Raw genomic sequence first — 18614 nt, 5'->3', positions numbered from 1 at the left:
CCCAATCCTTGGAAGCACTTATGTGTGTACAGTCCTTTTCCCCTTTTTGCTGTCCTTCTGGGGCAGTGGTACAGACAGACAGACAGACCTGGGCCCAGTCCTGCTACTTACTTATCTGTTCTCTTAGACGATCTAAACTGTCTTAAGCTTGTTACCCCACTGGTACTTTGTAGGGCTGTTGTGACGTCATCATTATCATCATTATTCATGGTACCACCTCTCCTTCTGCTAGACTTACCTTTTTCTTTAGAAAGATTCATCAGGTTTTCTAGTTACGGTGAAGTCTGGCCAGCCTGAGAGCTGTCTCTTCAAGGTGACTTTCCATATCTTTTCTCGGACAGTTGGTTTTAAACTTTAGTTCTCTCAGGGAAATTTTATTTTCAATTCTTTTTTTCTTTTTTTTGAGGACCCTGTAAATCTGCATGTGTCCCTTTGTATAATTATATGTACACGTGTGTGTGTGTGTGTGTGTATTGCCCTTAGTTAACCTAAATAAATTTTTTCTAATATTTTTCTCAATGTTCATGTTCCTACTATATTAATAATTTATATAACTAATATATAAATAATTCTCTCCTGCAAACATTTTTTCTTGTGGAATCTGACAGGGATTTTAATGTGTTTAGTTTTTAGTTAAATATGCTAAGGTGCTGGTGTTCACTCAGGAAGCAACTAAGCTAGTCATGATTGCTGTTTGCTTCATTTACAAGCTGTAGTCCTTCTGGCTTAACTGCTTTACAGGTTGTTCAAAGTCATCAGTATACGTAAACTTGTTTGACAGCCATGACTTGTCCGGCACTGACCCATCCAGTACCATTTTCTCACTGTAAGGACAGTACTTCTACCTGTCCTACCCTGTTCCAAGACGGCACCAGAATTTTGCAGGATGAGTTACAGTGCTGCAGTCAAGTTCTGGTTTCTTTTTTTCCCACCTTTTAATGTAACCTTGAAACTGAAAACATGGTTCTCAGTGTACACAATACTTTTGGGAAGATCTACCAAGAAAACGAATGATAAAAATGATTGGGAAATGTTTCCTATGTAAATGGGTCTTGGATAATTCTAGTACTGGGTACAAATTTATGTGGTTCTGTACTGAGGAGAGACAAGTGAGAGAGAGAGGGATTTATTTCTTGGTTGATTCTCTCAGGAGGAAAAGCTGTTGATACCACAGTGTAAAAAGGAGAAAGCTTGTGTCCTCAATGTGAAATTCTCAGAGACAGTGATGCTTGAGGCAGGAATTTGGCAAGAAAACAACGAGCAGGTCATTTTCAGGAGGTAGTTGGCTACTGACATGTGAAAAGCCAAATTTGATCTGGAGATGAAAATAAGAAATGAACGACCCAGTGACTTCTGCAGAGGAGGTTGTCTCTGGAAAGTGATAAGATAAAAGACTTACAGTAAAAATGCCTTTCCAATGATGAACAGAGAAAGATGGGGTTGGCTGGGCCCGGAGGAGAGTAAACTGGAAGGACTAGAGCCTAAGGTAGCACGCAGGTCCTGGCCAGAGCATTGCCAGGAGAGCAGGGAAGGAGACACACAGAAGAGAGGATGTTTCTGAATAAAAATAGGACTGGTTGTAACTTCTTGGTAAGTTGGAGAACAGGTTTATTTTTTAATAAAATGAATAAGCAAGGTCTGTTAGAGAATATGCTGTTTTCGGACCCTTCTGAAATATAGGTAACAAACAGGGAGTAGGGGCTGGACAGACAGTGTTGGGTATTAAATGGGGCTGCTTTGAAATGCTGTGGAATTCCCTTCTCGAAGAAGGTAAGGCCTAGAGAAGAGAGACTTGGGTAGAACACTCTGGAATAATGTAGGCCTAGACCTCTTCCTTTTGTGGGACTCTTGGCTTTTTCTTTTGGGAAATTTGTGAGGCTTAGATAATAGAGAAGGTCTGGAAAAGTGAGTTTTGTGTTTGTACTGACATCAGGTCTCAGGTGGGTAATCTGTTACACCCGTTCTGGAAAGTAGGCATGGTTATCTGAGGGGTACGATAATCGGAAGGCAGTAATCTTCACGTGCACTTTGGAAGTGGAATCTCACAGGGTTGGTGGACGATTCCTGCCCCTGGAGCCCTCTCTTGGCTTCTTTTGGAGGAACTTACATCCATACTCCTGCCTTTCTCTCAAGATGAGGCTGGCATGCCTCAGTGAGGCCCAGGAGGGAGGGCTGCCTGTCCTGTCCTCCCTTGGAGTGGCCTGTTATTAGTTATGAAGCAGTACTATCAGGTAAGCTGTCTACGGTCTGATGTAGTTTAGGTGGGTTTTGGTTTTCATTACTCATCAGCTAGCCCAGGGCTTTGTTTTAGTAGCAAAGAGCCAAAGAGGAAGAGATTCACCCAGTAAGGGCCAGTGACTGGGCAGCAGTTCCTGTTTGTTTTGGGTGATTAGAAATAAGAATACATGTTCAATCCAGAAATATCAGGAGCCTCAAGTGTTTTGGGTGCACACGCTGTCTTTTAATTCAAAATATAAGAGATTTTAATGTTCTTTCGGTATTAGCTGATTTTGAGCCATAAAATGGTCAAAGTAGATATTAAAATAGATGTGTTCTCAAAAAAATCCCTGTATTGTTACTGTTTTATCAACTTGTGCACTTTTATTATTACGGAAATTACTTAATTTACCAGCTTTAGTTCCTTTTAGGAACTACAGTCCCTGCACAAGGAAAGGTAGCAAACACCTGTGTGACAGGCTAGCCCGTGGGTGGGGCCTGAGTGCTCGACCGTGACCCCCACCGTGACCTCCGGCAGTGCGAGGGCCTGCTCTGTATTTGATAATACACAGTGAGCACTGTGACTGTTGGCATGTTTACACCTCTGTTCTTGGATTCCAAGATTTAATATCAACAATCACCACCTTCGGATTCACTACTACATTTCCAATTTTGGAGACAGTACAATGTAGTTGTTTCTGTGTGTGAAGTATTATTTCCCTGCAGTTTTGTGTGGGAATAACAGACTCTAGAGAGAATTAATTTAACATTACTGTCACTGTTGCAGCAGGTAAAAAGCTGCTTACTATTCTCAGCAAAGTTTAATCTTGAAATAGAAGCGTGCTGGAGTGGAGGGTTCATGGTTGGAATTTGTGGGGGAGGCAGGGACAGGTCTAGATTATAGAGGTCTTGGCAAACTAAATACAAGAAGTTAGACTTGATCTTGTGGGCAGCAAGCAGGAAGTCACTAAGATTTTCGAACAAGAGAGGAAATGTAAATGATACTCTTCTTGTTCTTTCTTTAACCCCCACAAAGAAAGTCTGTGCCCTTCTGCCAGCTCCTTTAAGGAGGTTTAGGCTGGCAGGTTTAACCCACGGTGGTTGATGGCAGAGGGCCATTGTCTTAATCTTGTCAGATGGTGGCAATGGTAGAAGAAATGGAGGAGGACTCCCCATCTCCTACATTTCCCCCCCTTGTGCGTATAAAAAAAAAAGCTGAGGGGAAAAAATTCACCTGTAGTTTCATTATTTAAGTTCAATCATTGTTCACATTTTGGCTAGTTTTTTCCTAGTTTTATTTTTTACGAGGTTTCCCTCTTCCATAAAAACAAAAACAAAACCCCCAAAACAAACAAAAAATCACTCCGAAGGTTTAGACAGAATTGAAAAGGTGAGAATAGAACTCTTTTAGGGGATGTGGAGGTCAAAGAGGATGATGCGATTGGGTTTGACTAGATTAAATTTGAGATCTAGTGAGATGTCAGAACTGCTCTGTGTATAACTGGAAGTAATGGAACTAAGACGTTTATGTGGCCTAGAAACAGAAGTTCTAATGGAGAAGGCGACAGAGAACAGAGCATTGAGAGGAGAGGAGCAGGCCGGGGATCCAGCCTTGCTCTGCCTCAAGTTCTGGTGCTGATACATTTACATATGTTTTGAGATTTGTTTACTCGTTCATTGGGCGAAATGATGACGTTGAGGCCTTCATTTAACTACTGTGCACAGTATGCCAAGATCCAGACTGTGCTTTACTTCCTATTTTGTTCCACACTAAGAGCTTATGTGGTTGATGCAAATTAGGAGAATGAAAACAGATCACTCAGCATTATCTTGGCTAAGGTTAGAGCAGCTGCCCTTTGGTTTTCCTGTGGTTCTACCGGATTCTTTCCCACTAAGATGGGATTGATATATTTACATATGAAAATTAAATTATTTCAATTAACATGGAATAGAAGAAATAATTTAATTGGAAATAAGCACTGACTTTTGAGTATATAATGGGAATTGACCACATGCATATGTTTACCACCTGTGTCTCCTGAAATCACACAAAAATTACTGGAAAGAAAACTCACGAGAAGCAAGCAAAATGCAGAAGAGATCTCAGAATGAACATGTTGGGAACTAGAAAGTGAATGCACTGTGGTCTCTCTTTTGGCCGATCAGAGAAGGCTCAGCACTAAACAACAGCAAGGGAAGTCTGGGAGTGCCCAACTCACAGCACATTAACTCGAAGAAGTTCAGAAGGATACCTTTCAAAGTAAGGGCGCTTGAGGGCAAAAATAGGAGACTCGTTGGAAAGTTTGTTTGAGAACTAGCTGGAACTCCTGATCCTACCCTGCTTTTCCCCCAAACCAGGCAGCCAGGTGACCAAGTCTCTCAAATTGTGGCAAAAAAAATGGAAGGTTTACTCTCTCGAGAGGCTAAACTGGAGGGAATCTCAACTCAGGGACATAGGCACAGCTGGGAGCAGTGGGTGCCTTTTTGAAAGTAGGGGGCACATTGATTGGGACTGTCTCTCTCCTTCAGCTCCCAGCTTCCTTGCCTCTAGTCAGGGACAGATGATCCTTCTCTGGAGGGGAAAAGACCCAAAGACACCAATTGAAGGAGAGGTCCCAGTGGGGTGAAGGGCGGTGGTGGGCAGGAATAGTCCAGGCACTCTCCCACTGCTCAGCGGCAGCCTTTGACAGAGTTCCCGTTTTAAATGTGACTGGAGGTAGCCTTGTAAGAGCACAGATTTTCTGGCGTTGATGCCTCTCTCCTGACACTATTCTGACATTAATACTGTCAATGCATTAATTAGTTTTGCCTTTATATAAATGTACAAGGAGGGGGCTCAATTCAGATGTCTTCCTCTTTCCCTTGGGCCCCCTCCCAATTTCTTTGTGGCATGTCTGTCAACTGATGGGCATGCGATTTTATCATTTTGAGATGTTCCGTCTGTCTCACTTCAGAAATCAGCTTTAAAGAAAAGGGTCCTTTTCTTCACTCACTTTCTTTTGCCTCCTTACAACCAAATGTTGATGTATTTTTCAACACTGGACCTTGTGTTAAGATTTGATCTGATTTCAAATTCTGTTGACTCTTCTTGATGTCTCATGGACACATTCCTTTCTTCTGTACAGTTGCCGGTGCTCAGATCCGTCTAGAAACGGAATGCCTAAAGCGGCACTTTTCCACTTCGTGGCACACATAAACTAATTAATAAAATTCTGTGGCACACCAAAAAATACTATATTTTTGCCATTCTGACAAAAGATGTAGGTATAATTTTGATTCATTCATATTGGATGGCTATTGTTGTATTGGCTGCTGTCACTTTTTTATTTGACATTCGAAGGGAAAAGAGGTCAGTGCCCCTAAACAGTTAGGTATTGCGTGTTTTTAAAATTCTTGCTGCACACTGGTTGAAGACAGCTGGCCTAAAGAGATCAAATTATTTTCAGAAAAAAATATTGTATGTGAAATCCAGCTATAGGTCATAAGAATTATTAACTAGTAAGTATTGCTACCAGCAGCATCAGTAATAACAATGAAAACAGATTTTTTTAAGTCTGTATGAACAGTGTGTATACCAAGTAGATTTTGAAAGAAATACTTGAAAAAGGAAATATAAGTAAAAATGATGACACCCCAGAGAGTTAGGAAAACATCACGTGCTCCAGTTTCTATTACTCTAGTCTTGTGGGGTTTTATTTTTTTATTTTTATTTTTTTAAATTTTACTGCATGTTTTCAAATTCTAACTGGGCAGAATAAATTTAAAACTTTTTTTGTTTGTTTCTTTACTGTTAATCCCTTTTTCCCACTGGTTGCTATGTATCTTTTGTCATTTTAAGATGTTCCGTCTGTCTCACTTCCGAAATCAGCTTTAATAGAATAGCTGCTCTGTTCGAGAAAGCTCTGCTACTGCAGATGTAAAACATAACAGTGGAAGTGCAGCAATAAGGTTGTACTCACTGGCTTTATAGTCCTTTTAAATCTTCTAGGTCTCCAGGTGCTCTAAAACAAACCTCACAGTTGTCACAGTGCATGTTTTGTAGTCACGTGTGAACAGTGCACTCTGTCTTTGGTTCTGGTTCAATGACTGTTTTTTCACAAAGGTGGTTTTATGGTAAAAGTGTGGACAGACTTGTTGGAGGGCTTGACCACCCCTGTGTATCACAGTATTTCACTCTGTATTGTGTTGCTGAGACCAGTAGTTGTGGCAGACAAGGGCATCGTGGACATCTTTTTGGCTCAAATAATCATATCCAACTTAAGTGAACATAATTTGTAGTGATAACTTCTGGAAAGCCACATCTGAAAATTTTTATTGTATTGATAATATTACATAGCAGTGACAGTTATCTCAGAGAATAAACTTAGAACTGTAGTTGATGGCTCATGATGTGGGAAGTTATACTGATCCTCTAATTCAATTTCTTCTCTTTGCAATAAGGTCTTTATGTTAAAATAAGGGATTTTAGTGGTTTCACAAGTTAAGATAAACTTTTAAAAAGTCATGATATTCACATAAATGGTGAGGATTAAAAAGAGACTCTATGCCTAGTGTGAAGTGGAAACTTCAGTAGATGTAGTGCAGCAACTAAAAGATGTAGTTTGGCTTTAGGAACAAATTAGTGACTGAATAAATTTCCAGTGAATTAAATTAAGTCCTATTTGAAAGTTTAAAAATTTTGTCATTTGTTCCCTTATCAGAGCATTAGCTTAAAAGATATTTATCTGCTCTGATTCTAAGTCTCTTGAGCATAATTACAGATGCTTTGGGACTTTTCTTCTTGTTTTTAATTTATCAAGTTTAGAAGTTTATCATTTGCATCATTACAAATTCTTAAATCTGGCGTTACCAAAAGTAATTTGATATTATATGTATGTTGTTTATTATTTATGCCTTTTATGCTATAAAGCAAACAATGTAGCAAGGTATCTAGACAAATTTTATTCAAATTTTAATAGTTATTCTTAGAGTTTTAATATTTAATACAAATTATAGTATATTTGGAAATATTCTCTCTTTAAACATGTGATTTATAGCCTTAAAGTAAGTTTTGCTTATGTTCACATTTTTTGTTTTGTATAAAATTGTTTTTAAAAATTGTATCCGTGGGAAATGTTGAACTATGCTGAGATTTTTGTATTTTCTTTTAGGATTCAGTCTTACCATATCTATTTAGATGCATCTGTTGAGCTAACACAAAATACCGTGAGCATAATGAGTGATGACTAGCATTAACATTGCAACTCTGGAATGTTACTGAAATTATTATTTAGATGAGTTCTTAATACAATAGTACTGAAGGAATAATGACACTTTCAAATTTGCTTGAGTGTTCTCTAACATCATTTAGTCCTTTTTTGTTAGAAAGTTTACTTTTTAGATATAATCTCAAGAAAGTTGATTGTATAGCTTTGATGTCATTATATTTGTATTTACAGTTTTCTTATAGTATTACATAATTGTAAGACATTAGTTTAACACATAAAAGGTCAACTAGTTCATCTGCTTTTATACCAGATAGGTGCTACCTAATCATCAAGAAAGTGGGATTGTAAAGCACAGAGAAGTTGATTTCAGTTGCCGTGTTAATACTGTGAAAGTGCTTCTCCAATTACAAGTTTGGTTTACCTAAGCCTGAAATAATCATAGTGCTAACAAATATATAACTAACAGGAATGGAAACTGTTCATTTAATAGTTCCTTTTTAATAACTCTCACTGTATTGTCCTTACTGTCTGTCTGCACTGTTAATCTTGGTAGAAATTTATGAGTAGCTAGTAGGTACTAGCAACATTTTGTTCTTTGACAGTTTGCTGATCATTTTTCTTATACTACAACAACAACAACAAAATGTCATCAAAGTCATGGGTAAAATTAGTAGTTCTATGGAGATGAATGGACTGGGGGTGATGAATTTTTTTTTTCCCTGTAGTAATTTAAATAACTAAAAATAAGAAGAGTTGTATTTTGATATTATAAGTCAAAAGTTGTAAGTTGTTTGTTTAATCAAAGCCTCATGAAAATGTACCTAAACACTTCTTCTTCTTTTGTTTATTGGACCAGACACTTGAGAACCTTTTAGTTCCTTCTTTCAAATTTGGCCGAGATTTTGAAATTAATTTTTCTGCAGCACACTTAACAACAATCAGCAGTAAACTAAAACACGGAAGATACGAGAGCAGCCCGTCCTTCAAAGCGAGCAGCTGCAGGGCCTGTGCCTTGCCTACAGCCTACCCCCTCTTTCTCCCTCCTCCCCAGCCTGCTGCACTGCCATTCTGAGCCACAGCCCAGTTGCTACCAGAAGAGGTTCTTAATTAGTACTGGTGTTGTTTTAGGGTTGTCAGATTTAGAAAATAAAAACTCAGGACCCCTAGTTACAGTTGAACTTCAGGTAAATAGCAAATATATTTTTAAATTAAAAAAATATTTTATTTATTTATTTTTAGAGAGAGGGAATGGGAAGGAGAAAGAGTGGGAGAGAAACATCAATGTATGGTTGCCCTTCAGTGTGTCCCCTACTGGGGACCTGGCCTGCAACCCAGGCATGTGCCCTGACTGGGAATTGAACCAGCGACCCTTTGCTTCACAGGCCTGTGCTCAATCCACTGAGCTACACCAGCCAGGGCTAAATTTTTTAAATTATATTTTGATTATGCTATTATAGTCGTCCCATTTTTTTTTCCTACGCTTTATTCCCATCTGCCTTGCATTCCCGAACCCTTCTGCCACTAGCATCCCTCCCGCCCTTAGTTCATGGGTCTTACACATAAGTTCTTTGGCTTCTCCATTTCCTATACTATTCTTAACTTCCCCCTTTGTATTTTATAAACATTTTTATTTATTTTATTTTTAGACAGAGGGGAAGGGAGGGAGAAAGAGAGGGAGAGAAACATCAGTGTGTGGTTGTCTGTTGCACGTCCCCTGCTGGGGGCCTGGCCCACAACCAACATATGCCCTGACTGGGAATTGAACCAGGGACCCTGTGGTTCACAGGCCAGTGCTCAGTCCACTGAGCCACACCAGCTAGGGCCCTCTGTCCGTTTTGGACCTACCATTTATACTTCTTATTCCCTGTACCTTTTCTCCCATTCTCCCCCTTGCCCTCCCTGCTGATAACCTTCCATGTGATCTCCATTTCTATGATTCTGTTCTGTACTAGTTGTTTGCTTAGTTGGTATGTGTATGGATTTTTTTATTTTTTTAGGTTCAGTTGTTGATAGTTGTGAGTTTGTTGTCATTTTACCATTTGTATGTTTGATCATCTTCCTTTTCTTAGGTAAGTTCCCTTAACATTTTGTATAATAAGGGCTTGGTGTTGATGAACTCCTTTAACTTGACCTTATCTGGGAAACACTTTATCTGCCCTTCCATTCTAAATGAAAGCTTTGCTGGATAGAGTCATCTTGGATGTAGGTCCTTGCCTTTCATGACTTGGAATACTTCTTTCCAGCTCCTTCTTGCCTGTAAGGTGTCTTTTGGGAAATCAGCTGATAGTCTTATGGGCATTCCTTTATAGGTAACTCTCTCCTTTTCTTTTGCTGCTTTTAAGATTCTCTCTTTGTCTTTAATCTTGGGTAACTTAATTGTGATGTGCCTTGGTATGTGCTTCCTTGGGTCCGACTTGTTTGGGACTCTCTGAGCTTCCTGGACTTCCCGGAAGTCTATTTCCTTTGCTAGATTAGGGAAGAAGTAAGTTTTCGATTTTTTGCTCTTTCTCTTCTCCTTCTGGCACCCCTATGATTTGTATGTTGGAATGCTTAAAGTTGTCCCAGAGGTTCCTAAGCCTCTCCTAATTTTTTTTGAATTCTTGTTTCTTCATTCCGTCCTGGCTGAATGTTTATTTCTTCTTTCTGCTCCAGATTCTGATTTGAGCCCTGGTTTCCTTCCCTTCATTGTTCTTTGTATATTTTTATTTATTTCACTTTTCATAGCCTTTACTTTTTTCTCTATTTTGTGACCATACTCAACCATTTCTGTGAGTATCCTGATTACCAGTGTTTTGAACTCTGTCTCTGATAGGTTGACTCTGTTTTTATCACTTAGTTCTGTTTTGAGAGCTTTGATCTGTTCTTTCATTGGCCATATTTCTTTGTCTTGATGTTCCTGCTATGTTGTAAGGGGTAGAGCCTTAGCTATTGGCCAGGGTGGGGCAACCCATGTTGCTGCATTGTGGCACTAATGCCACTTGCTTGGTTCTCAGCTGGTTTTTAGTCACTGCCCTGGCTAGCACATTGGGCCCTTCTGGTGCTGAGTCCTAGGTGGGTGGGTTTGTGTATGTTTTAGGACCCTGTGGGTCTCTCCAGTGAACTCTCCTGTGAAGCCGGGAGTTTCTCCTGCCGCCACCACAACCCCCACAGGGTTTTTTACCGCCAGAGGTCTTGAGGCTTTATTTCCCCATGTTGGAACACTGGGTTGTGCTGGTCTGTTTTGCTCCCCAGTTGTTCAGGTTTATCTGCCCGCAAATGTGGGACTGCCCAGTTCTGTAGCCGCTGCCATGTCACACATCCTCCCCACCCTGGCTTTCCGTCTCTGCCCCTCCCACCACTCTCAGTGAATGTGTCTTCTTTAACTCCTGGGTTGTCGGACTTCCGTATAGTTTGGTTTTGCAGTTATGGTTAATTTTTGTTTTTAAATTTGTCGTCCTTCTTTTGGTTGTGTCAGGAGGCAGTGTGTCTCCTTACACCTCCATCTTGGCTGGAAGTCTCCTAGTAATCGTCGCAAATAATTTTTTTAGTCTAAGTATGTTTATGAAATAAGAGAGATATACTTGAGCTAAAAATTATGTGAAATTCAGATCTATCTGGCAATTCCGTAGGTATTTCTATCTATTGTGTATCAGGTGTTAGGCATTCCGAAATTAGTAAGGGGTCCTTAAGGGGCTCAGAGTCCAAGTGGGGGAGATAAGAAGAAGAGATGGAAGGAATAGGAATACCAGAGAGAGGAAACGATTATAATAAAGATGTTTGATGATGTGAGTCTAAACCTGACAGCAAGAGGGAAGAGATGGTTTCAGTTTCCCTGCTAGTGCTGAGCAGTGCCCTTGGGTAGGGTGACAGTGTCCATGGGTGCCATTGAGGCCACTGGCAGGCCGAGAACCCAGGGAGATGATGGCAGAGGTGAGAAAATGAAAGAGGAATAAAATAATGAAAAGAAATGAGAGGAAAAAGAGAGCTAGAAAGAAGTCAGGTGCATACATGGCCTGCATGGGTGGAGGGGTATGGTACACCCGAGAAGGAACCCTGAGGGCCTCTGTGCGGTTGTGGCCCTGTGTTACCGTGGAAAACCCGAGCTCTTCCAACCCCACTTTTTGTATTTGGAAGGTGAAGGTGCCGGATGAAGTAGCCTGTAACATGATGTGATTCTGGAAGCTTCTCAGTGGAACCCCTAATCTTATGTTTTCTGTTTGATTTTAATACATGTTCTTCCCATTGTCCCAGCCTTGCTTTCTGTCCCTGTAGTCACTCATTGGAGGCCAGGCCAGTGCCTTCAAGCCTTTAGTTCGAGTCTAGTATTCAGTGTTTACTTTCATGTCTTTAGTGTGAAAATGAATTAAACTACCTCAAAGATAATTATTTCTAAAACATTTCTTTTCCTTTGCATTGACAGCAGTATAGATTAAAATAAAATAGTTGAAAAAGAAATCCTTATATATTTAAAAGTTTTCTTTTGTTCATGTTTTTGTTAATCTGTTCCCGAATGAATAAAATAGAAGGCTCAAGGCTGGTGACTCATATTTAAATACACCACAGGGACAGTTTGTCACTTTAGAAACACCCAGGTGGATTTAACCTAGCCGCAGAGGCACTTTGCAGAACGGCCGTGTGGTGGGGAGTGATGCTGGTGGCTCCCTGCGGTCACAGTGTATTTGTACGAGCTTGCATCTGCCATTACCTATTTGATAATCCTGTCTATTTAATCATCTATTTAACCTTGGCCTATAAATCTGAAGTGGCTGCCAGTGATAAAGGAAGATTTAATGGAAGCGTATTTATCATTTTGGACAGTGGTTTTCAACCATTTTTAGAGGTAGGAAGTCTTTTGAAAATCTGATGAAGGTGATTTATTTTCTCAAATTGGACCCACATGCAAAATGTTGTGGAAAAATTGGGGATTTAGGGATCTCCCCCAAGCCCATCAATGGATAACCCACTTTTAAACTCATGATTTTGGAGCTAAATTGTGCAGTTAAACTGGTCGATTCATTCAGTCCTTCCTTCACTTTTGAGCTAGAGTCTAAGGCATTGTAGGAGGCTCTGAATTTTAACTCTCTCCTGACAGTAATGATCTCGTTCAGACAAATTCAAGAGCCCATTTGCATCTTGAAATTAAAGGCATAACATATATTATATGCCTCTAACTTATACTTTTTATAGATTTAGGACTTATGTGGTGTGTCCCAAGAGGAAAATAGTAACTACCTACTTTATCATCCACATTCTTCTTGCTTTAATACAGCTTTTCTTAATTTCCTTTTACCTACCCATATCCATTCTTTATAGTTATAGTCACACTATTTTCAATTGTCTCTCCACCTAAATTTTAAAAAAATATATTTTATTGATTATGCTATTACAGTTGTCCCATTTACCCCCTTCATTCCTCTCCACCCTGAACACCCTCTCCCACCCACATTTCCCCCCTTTAGTTCATGTCTATGTGTCATAAGTTCTTTAGCTTTTGCATTTTCCATACTCTTGCCTTCCCCCTGTCTATTTTCTACCTACCATCTATGCTACTTATTCTCTGTGCCTTTTCCCCCTCTGTCCCCGTCCCACTCCCCTGTGGGGAGCAACCTCCATTTCTGTGGTTCTGTTCCTGTTCTACTTGTTTGCTTAGTTTGTTTCTGTTTTTGTTTTAGGTGTGGTTGTTAATAATTGTGAGTTTGCTGTCATTTTATTATACATGGTTTTTATCTTCTTTTTCTTAGATAAGTCCCTTTAACATTTCATATATAAGGGCTTGGTGATGATGAACTCCTTCACCTTGACCTTATCTGAGAAGCACTTTATCTGCCCTTCCATTTTAAATGAAAGCTTTGCTGGATAGAGCAATCTTGGATGTAGGTCCTTGACTTTCATGACTTGGAATACTTCTTTCCAGCCCCTTCTTGCCTCTAAGGTCTCTTTTGAGAAATCAGCTGACCGTCTGATGGGAATTCCTTTGTAGGTTACTATCTCTTTATCTCTTGCTGCTTCTAGGATCCTCTCCTTCATTTTAATCTTGGGTAATGTAATGATGATGTGCCTTGGTATGTTCCTCCTTGGGTCCACCTTCATTGGGACTCTCTGGACTTCCTGGGATTCTATTTCCTTTGCCAGATTGGGGAAGTTCTCCTTTATTATTTATTCAGATAAGTTTTCCACTTGTTGCTCTCCCTCTTCCCCTTCTGGTATCCCTATAATTTGGATGTTGGAACATTTAGAGATGTCCTGGAGGTTCCTAAGCCTCTCCTCATTCTTTCGAATTCTTGTTTCTTCATTCTTTTCTGTTTTGTTTCTTTATTCCTTCTGGTCCACTCCATTGATTTGAGTCCCAGTTTCCTTCCCATCACTATTGGGTTCCCTGTGTATTTTCCTTCATTTTGCTTACATAGCCTTCATTTTTTTCATCTATTTAGCGACCAAATTCAACCAATTCTGTGAGCATCCTTATCACCAGTGCTTTGAACTCTGCATCTGATAGGTTGGCTATCTGTTCATCACTTAGTTGTATTTGCTGTGGAGCTATGACCTGTTTTTCCGTTTGGGCCTTTTTTTTTTTTTTTGGTCTTGTTGTGCCTGTTATGTATGAAGGGGTGGAGCCTTAGGTGTTTACCAGGGTGGGGCAACCCAGTGTCTGGGTTGTGAAGCTGTATGTGGGGGTGGGGCCAAGAGGGGACAGTGGTGCTTGCTTTGCTCTATGTCAGATCTCAGTTCCCTCTGTTGCTTTCCTCAAGCAAACTGGACCCTTCTGGTGCTGATTCTCATGTGAGTGGGCTGGTGTATGTTCTAGGACCCTGTGGGTCTCTCCAGTGGACTCTCCTGTGAGGCTGGGAGTCTCTCCCTGCACCTCAAGCCACACAGGTGTTTTCAATTGGTGTTTTGAAGCTCTATTTCCCTGCGCTGGGGCCCTGGGTTGTGTGGTCTGTCTCACTCCCCAATTTTGCCTGGTTTATCTGCACTCGAATGTGGGACCACTGCCTGGTCAGCTGCCTTACACGCAGTGCCTCACTTCACTATGGCTGCCTCCCTGGGTCTGCCCGTTGCCACCCTGCACCCAGGTTCTGCCAGCCACCAGCTGCCATCTTGTGCACCTGGTTCTATCGCTTTTCGTGCCAGGACCCCTCTGTGTCTGGCTGCCTGACTCTGCCCCACTTACTGGTCTGGATGAATGTGTCTATTTTATCTCCTCAGTTGTCTGACTTCCATACAGTTCAGTTTTTTGTCAGTTCTGGTTGTTATTTTGTTTCTAAATTATTGTCCTTATTTTGGTTGTGCGAGGAGGCACAGTCCGTCTAACTACACCTCCATCTTGTCTGGAAGCCCTAAATCTTTATAAACATTTCTCTGTGCTTCCACATAGCCATCTTCTTTAATGCTGCACAGTATTCCACTAAGTTGATATACCTCTCTGATGTTGGACATAAGGATTATTACTAAATTTATGCTTTTTGAAGAATGTTGCAAATGACTCTTAGTTTTTTTTTTTTTTTTTTTTTTTTCAGTCCTGTCTTGGGTTACTTTCTTAGGATAGAGTCTCCAGGATGGGAGCAATTATTGATTCATTCATGACATTTTTATTAAGCGCCTGTTATGTCGTAGGCTGAGTCAAAGTCTTGGCCATTTCCATGACACTTGATGATGTGCTTTGACATTCTTCCAATGTACTAGAGAACTACTTAACCAGCTGAGTCAGTTCTTAATTGTCCAGCCCAACACGTTTGTGCTTCCTAGTGTCTCATCTGGTGAATGTTTAAAAGTAAACTCAATAAAGCACTTTTATTTTGTGAATATTTATTTGATGCTTCATATATGCTAGAAAAACTAATGTGAAAATGACATTGAATATTCTTGATTAATGGGGAGAGACAAACAAATATTTAAGCAATTTCTGTAGGGCCTGGTGGGCACTGTCAGAGAGTTTATATGTCCAAGAGTACAGAGGAACAGACGTTCTATCTTTCTATTCCAATTTTTACTCTACAGAAGTCACCTTCTTCTTTCTCCTCTTCTTTCTCTTCTCCTCCTTCACTTTTATGGTTTACTTTTACATGTCAGGAGCGGAAGAGACCTTGTTACAGATTACAGTAGATATAAATGATTTAGTTGGAATGAAAACTCAATTCAGTTTTTGAAATACATGTGTAGTTTAATGAAGATTCAAAAGCAAGTAATTAAGACTTGCCTGTGTGACTGCACAGTACGATTGATTGTAGAGAAGTCATAGGTTGATGGTTATCTGAAAAGTCACTAGTTTCTTTGAATACATAATTTCTAATCATTGGAAGGGACAAAAATAACAGAACTGTGAACACTGTTACTTGCCATTGCAAAAACATTCTAGTATAGTTTTTTTCAGCCATTTAAATTAAAGTAGAGCAAAAGAGGTGGTCTATCTACTTTTGTAGAACACAGCAGTGGAGTGTGACAACTTGGGTTCTTTTAGAGCTGCTGGTTACTAACTGCAACCTGAGATCTTAACAACACCTGTACTTGTTTTCTCAGTGGTAGATTGGGGATAGTAATAGTACCAACTTTTTGGTACTGTTGGGCTGCTAAATCTAATAGATACTGATCTATGCTTGTCTTAATCTTAGAACAGAATTTGCTGCTGTTGACTGCTTTCTTAAGATACTCTTACTGAGATCCCCAAACTCTACTTTTCTTCTACATCCTACTCCTTTCCATTTGCCTTTCTTGGCTGTTCTTTTTCTATCTGATTTCTAAGTGTTGGATACTTGAGGATTCTTTCTTCTCTCTACTCCATTCCAAGGTGTCCCATTAGCCCTGTGGTAGTAAATATTGTGTATAGGCCGATGAATTCTTTTGTCTCCAGTCTGGACGCATTCAGCTCTGAGGTCCAGGTTTGTATGTCTGATTGCCTCCTACACATTGCTTCTTTAACACATTCCTAACTGGATTTCTGGGTCTCCCCACCAAAACAAGCAAACAAAGAAACCTTTTTCCTTTCCAAACTATCTCCAACTTGGGTAAATGACTTTAGATCTGTGACTTAATCTTGATTCTTTCCTTTCCTTCGCTGCACACATCCAAGTCAGCAGCGTATATATTGAATCGACCTGTTTCTGTCTGCATGGTCACCATCCTAGTCCAAACCATCATCACCTCTTAGTACTTTCACAGGCTTCTGACTTGTCTTTTTCCAGTCTGTTCTATACATAGCTGCCAGAATCATTTTTTTAAATAAAGCAAAAATCAAATAATGTCACTTCTCTGTTTAAGATCCACTAGTGGCTTCCTATGGCACTCACAATGAAATCGAATCTCCTTTCTGTGACTGAGACATCTGGGCGGTTTCCATAGCTAGGAAATTGGAATAATCTGACTTTAACTAGAATATAAGCCCCATGAAGGCACAAATTTCTATCTTCTTTGCTCACTGCTGTTTTCCTGGTGCCTAGAATAGTGTGTGGACATTCACAATGGGCACTGAATAAGTGTTTGTTGAATGAGTAAGTAAATTTAGATTATATGGGCCCCCAACGCCTTTCTTCATCCCTCTTTCAGAACAGCATATTAAAGCTTAGTATTTTCTGCATTGTATGGAAAGTGCAGCTTTTGGTGCAATAACTCCTTGCTTTTCCTTTCCTGCTTTCTACACATGAAACACCCTTTCACCCCACCTCTTCTCTCCTCGTTGTATTCTTCAGATCTGAGGAACTGTTTGGAGATGTTTAGGATTCTTAGGAGAAGCTAGGTGAGTACGTAGGACAAGAAACAGAATACAGGGTAGACATTGAAAAGGAGCCCTCAGAATAGTAGCAACAGCATTTAAAAATAAGCATTTTACAATAGAAATCTTTTTAAAACTATATTATCTTGATTATGCTATTATAGTTGTCCCATTAGAAATCTTAGAATATATACAAAAATAGTATAATAGTATAATGAATCCTCATTGTGTTATCACCATCACCCAGTTTCAGCACTTACTAACACATGGCCATTCTTTGAGCAACTAGCATTTCATTTGGAAATTGCCTGTGGTAAAGGAATGCCTCCGAGGTTTGTATGTTATCCTGGGTATTATCATTATTATTTTGTAAACCAACCGAGAACAGATTAGGTACAACTGTATGTTAGAAAAGTTCTAAAACATTTTCTCTGATGTACTACTTGTGAACCCCTTAAATTTCACCATTAGTTCAACTGTAAGTTTGCAACTTGTGAAAAAGCCTGAGAAAGGAAATACATGTAGCCCATTAGCAGTTATTTATATCTTAGTGTAAATTGGTTAATTAGAAGCCTGTGTGAGTGGTAAGTAACCAAAAGCAGTCTTTGATGGAAGGTAAACAATCCCGGGGACCTGGGGTGGGAATGACCATATAAGGACAAGGAGTACCTTTCCGGAGGGTAGAAGGTACAGCTTGGCAGCTTTCCAGCTTTGCCCAGAGTCGGCCATTCTTTGACCCGACCTCAGAGACCGTGGAAAGCTGTCCCCATTTCAGTTTGGTGATGCTCCTGCATCTGTCCCCTGGGTTCCCTTTCACTGGCTGCAAAGACCTTGTGTAAAACTACCAGGAGGTGCTTCCAGCTAATTCTGCTGCTTGTTTATTTTTAGGTATCTTGCAATATATTCAGAACTCTCCCTCCTAGTGACAGCAATGAGTTTGATCCAGAAGAAGATGAACCTACCCTCGAGGCATCATGGCCACACTTACAGGTACTTTGCACTATACCATTTGTTATAAAAGAAAGATCCATTAACTCATTAGCTGATTAGCATGGGAATTTATTGAACACCATTGTTCACTACGAAATCAAATTACAGTACATTAATGGGAAGCTGGAGAATGCTTTCTATGTTTATTATTCTTGATAATTAGGATGCCAGAAGAATAAAGTAGTAAGTTTCAGTGCAGTGCTTTAGTGTAGGCCCCCCCGAGTTGCTGTCCAGCTGGCAGTTCTTCCTCTTATTATGAGTTCCAGTGTGATCCTGCCTGCTGGAACCTCAAACAAGCACAGAACTGTTTCCACATTAACATTAGTTAGATGTGATTAGGTCACAGAGTACGCATCTCATTTGCAGTGGTGGGTAGCCTGGGGACTTGTATGCCTGCCTTCCTGATGACCACAAATGTGTTTTCTTTACCCAGAAGGGCAAAACTAAATCGCAACGCCTAATTCAAAGTGTTGTAAGGAAGAGCAGCAGCTGAGGGAGCTTGTGGGATGGCCAGT

General features: G+C 40.1%; 1 protein-coding gene across 2 annotated transcripts in view; it reads left to right on the top strand.

Moving 5' to 3' along the window:
* The window catches only part of PPP2R5E (protein phosphatase 2 regulatory subunit B'epsilon), a 154526-nt gene that overhangs the window by 92523 nt on the left and 43389 nt on the right, over nucleotides 1–18614 (top strand). For both annotated transcript variants that reach the window (XM_037126017.2, XM_037126016.2), the window contains exon 4: nucleotides 17998–18099. In XM_037126017.2, the coding sequence (XP_036981912.1) occupies nucleotides 17998–18099 (102 nt within the window). The remainder of the gene's footprint in view (nucleotides 1–17997; nucleotides 18100–18614) is intronic.

This window comes from Artibeus jamaicensis, unplaced genomic scaffold (assembly GCF_021234435.1).
Source record: "Artibeus jamaicensis isolate MK-2021 breed Jamaican fruit bat unplaced genomic scaffold, CSHL_Jam_final contig_851, whole genome shotgun sequence".
Lineage (NCBI taxonomy): Eukaryota > Metazoa > Chordata > Mammalia > Chiroptera > Phyllostomidae > Artibeus > Artibeus jamaicensis.
Note: the sequence above shows the minus strand (reverse complement) of the source record. Positions and strands in the feature narration are given on the sequence as shown.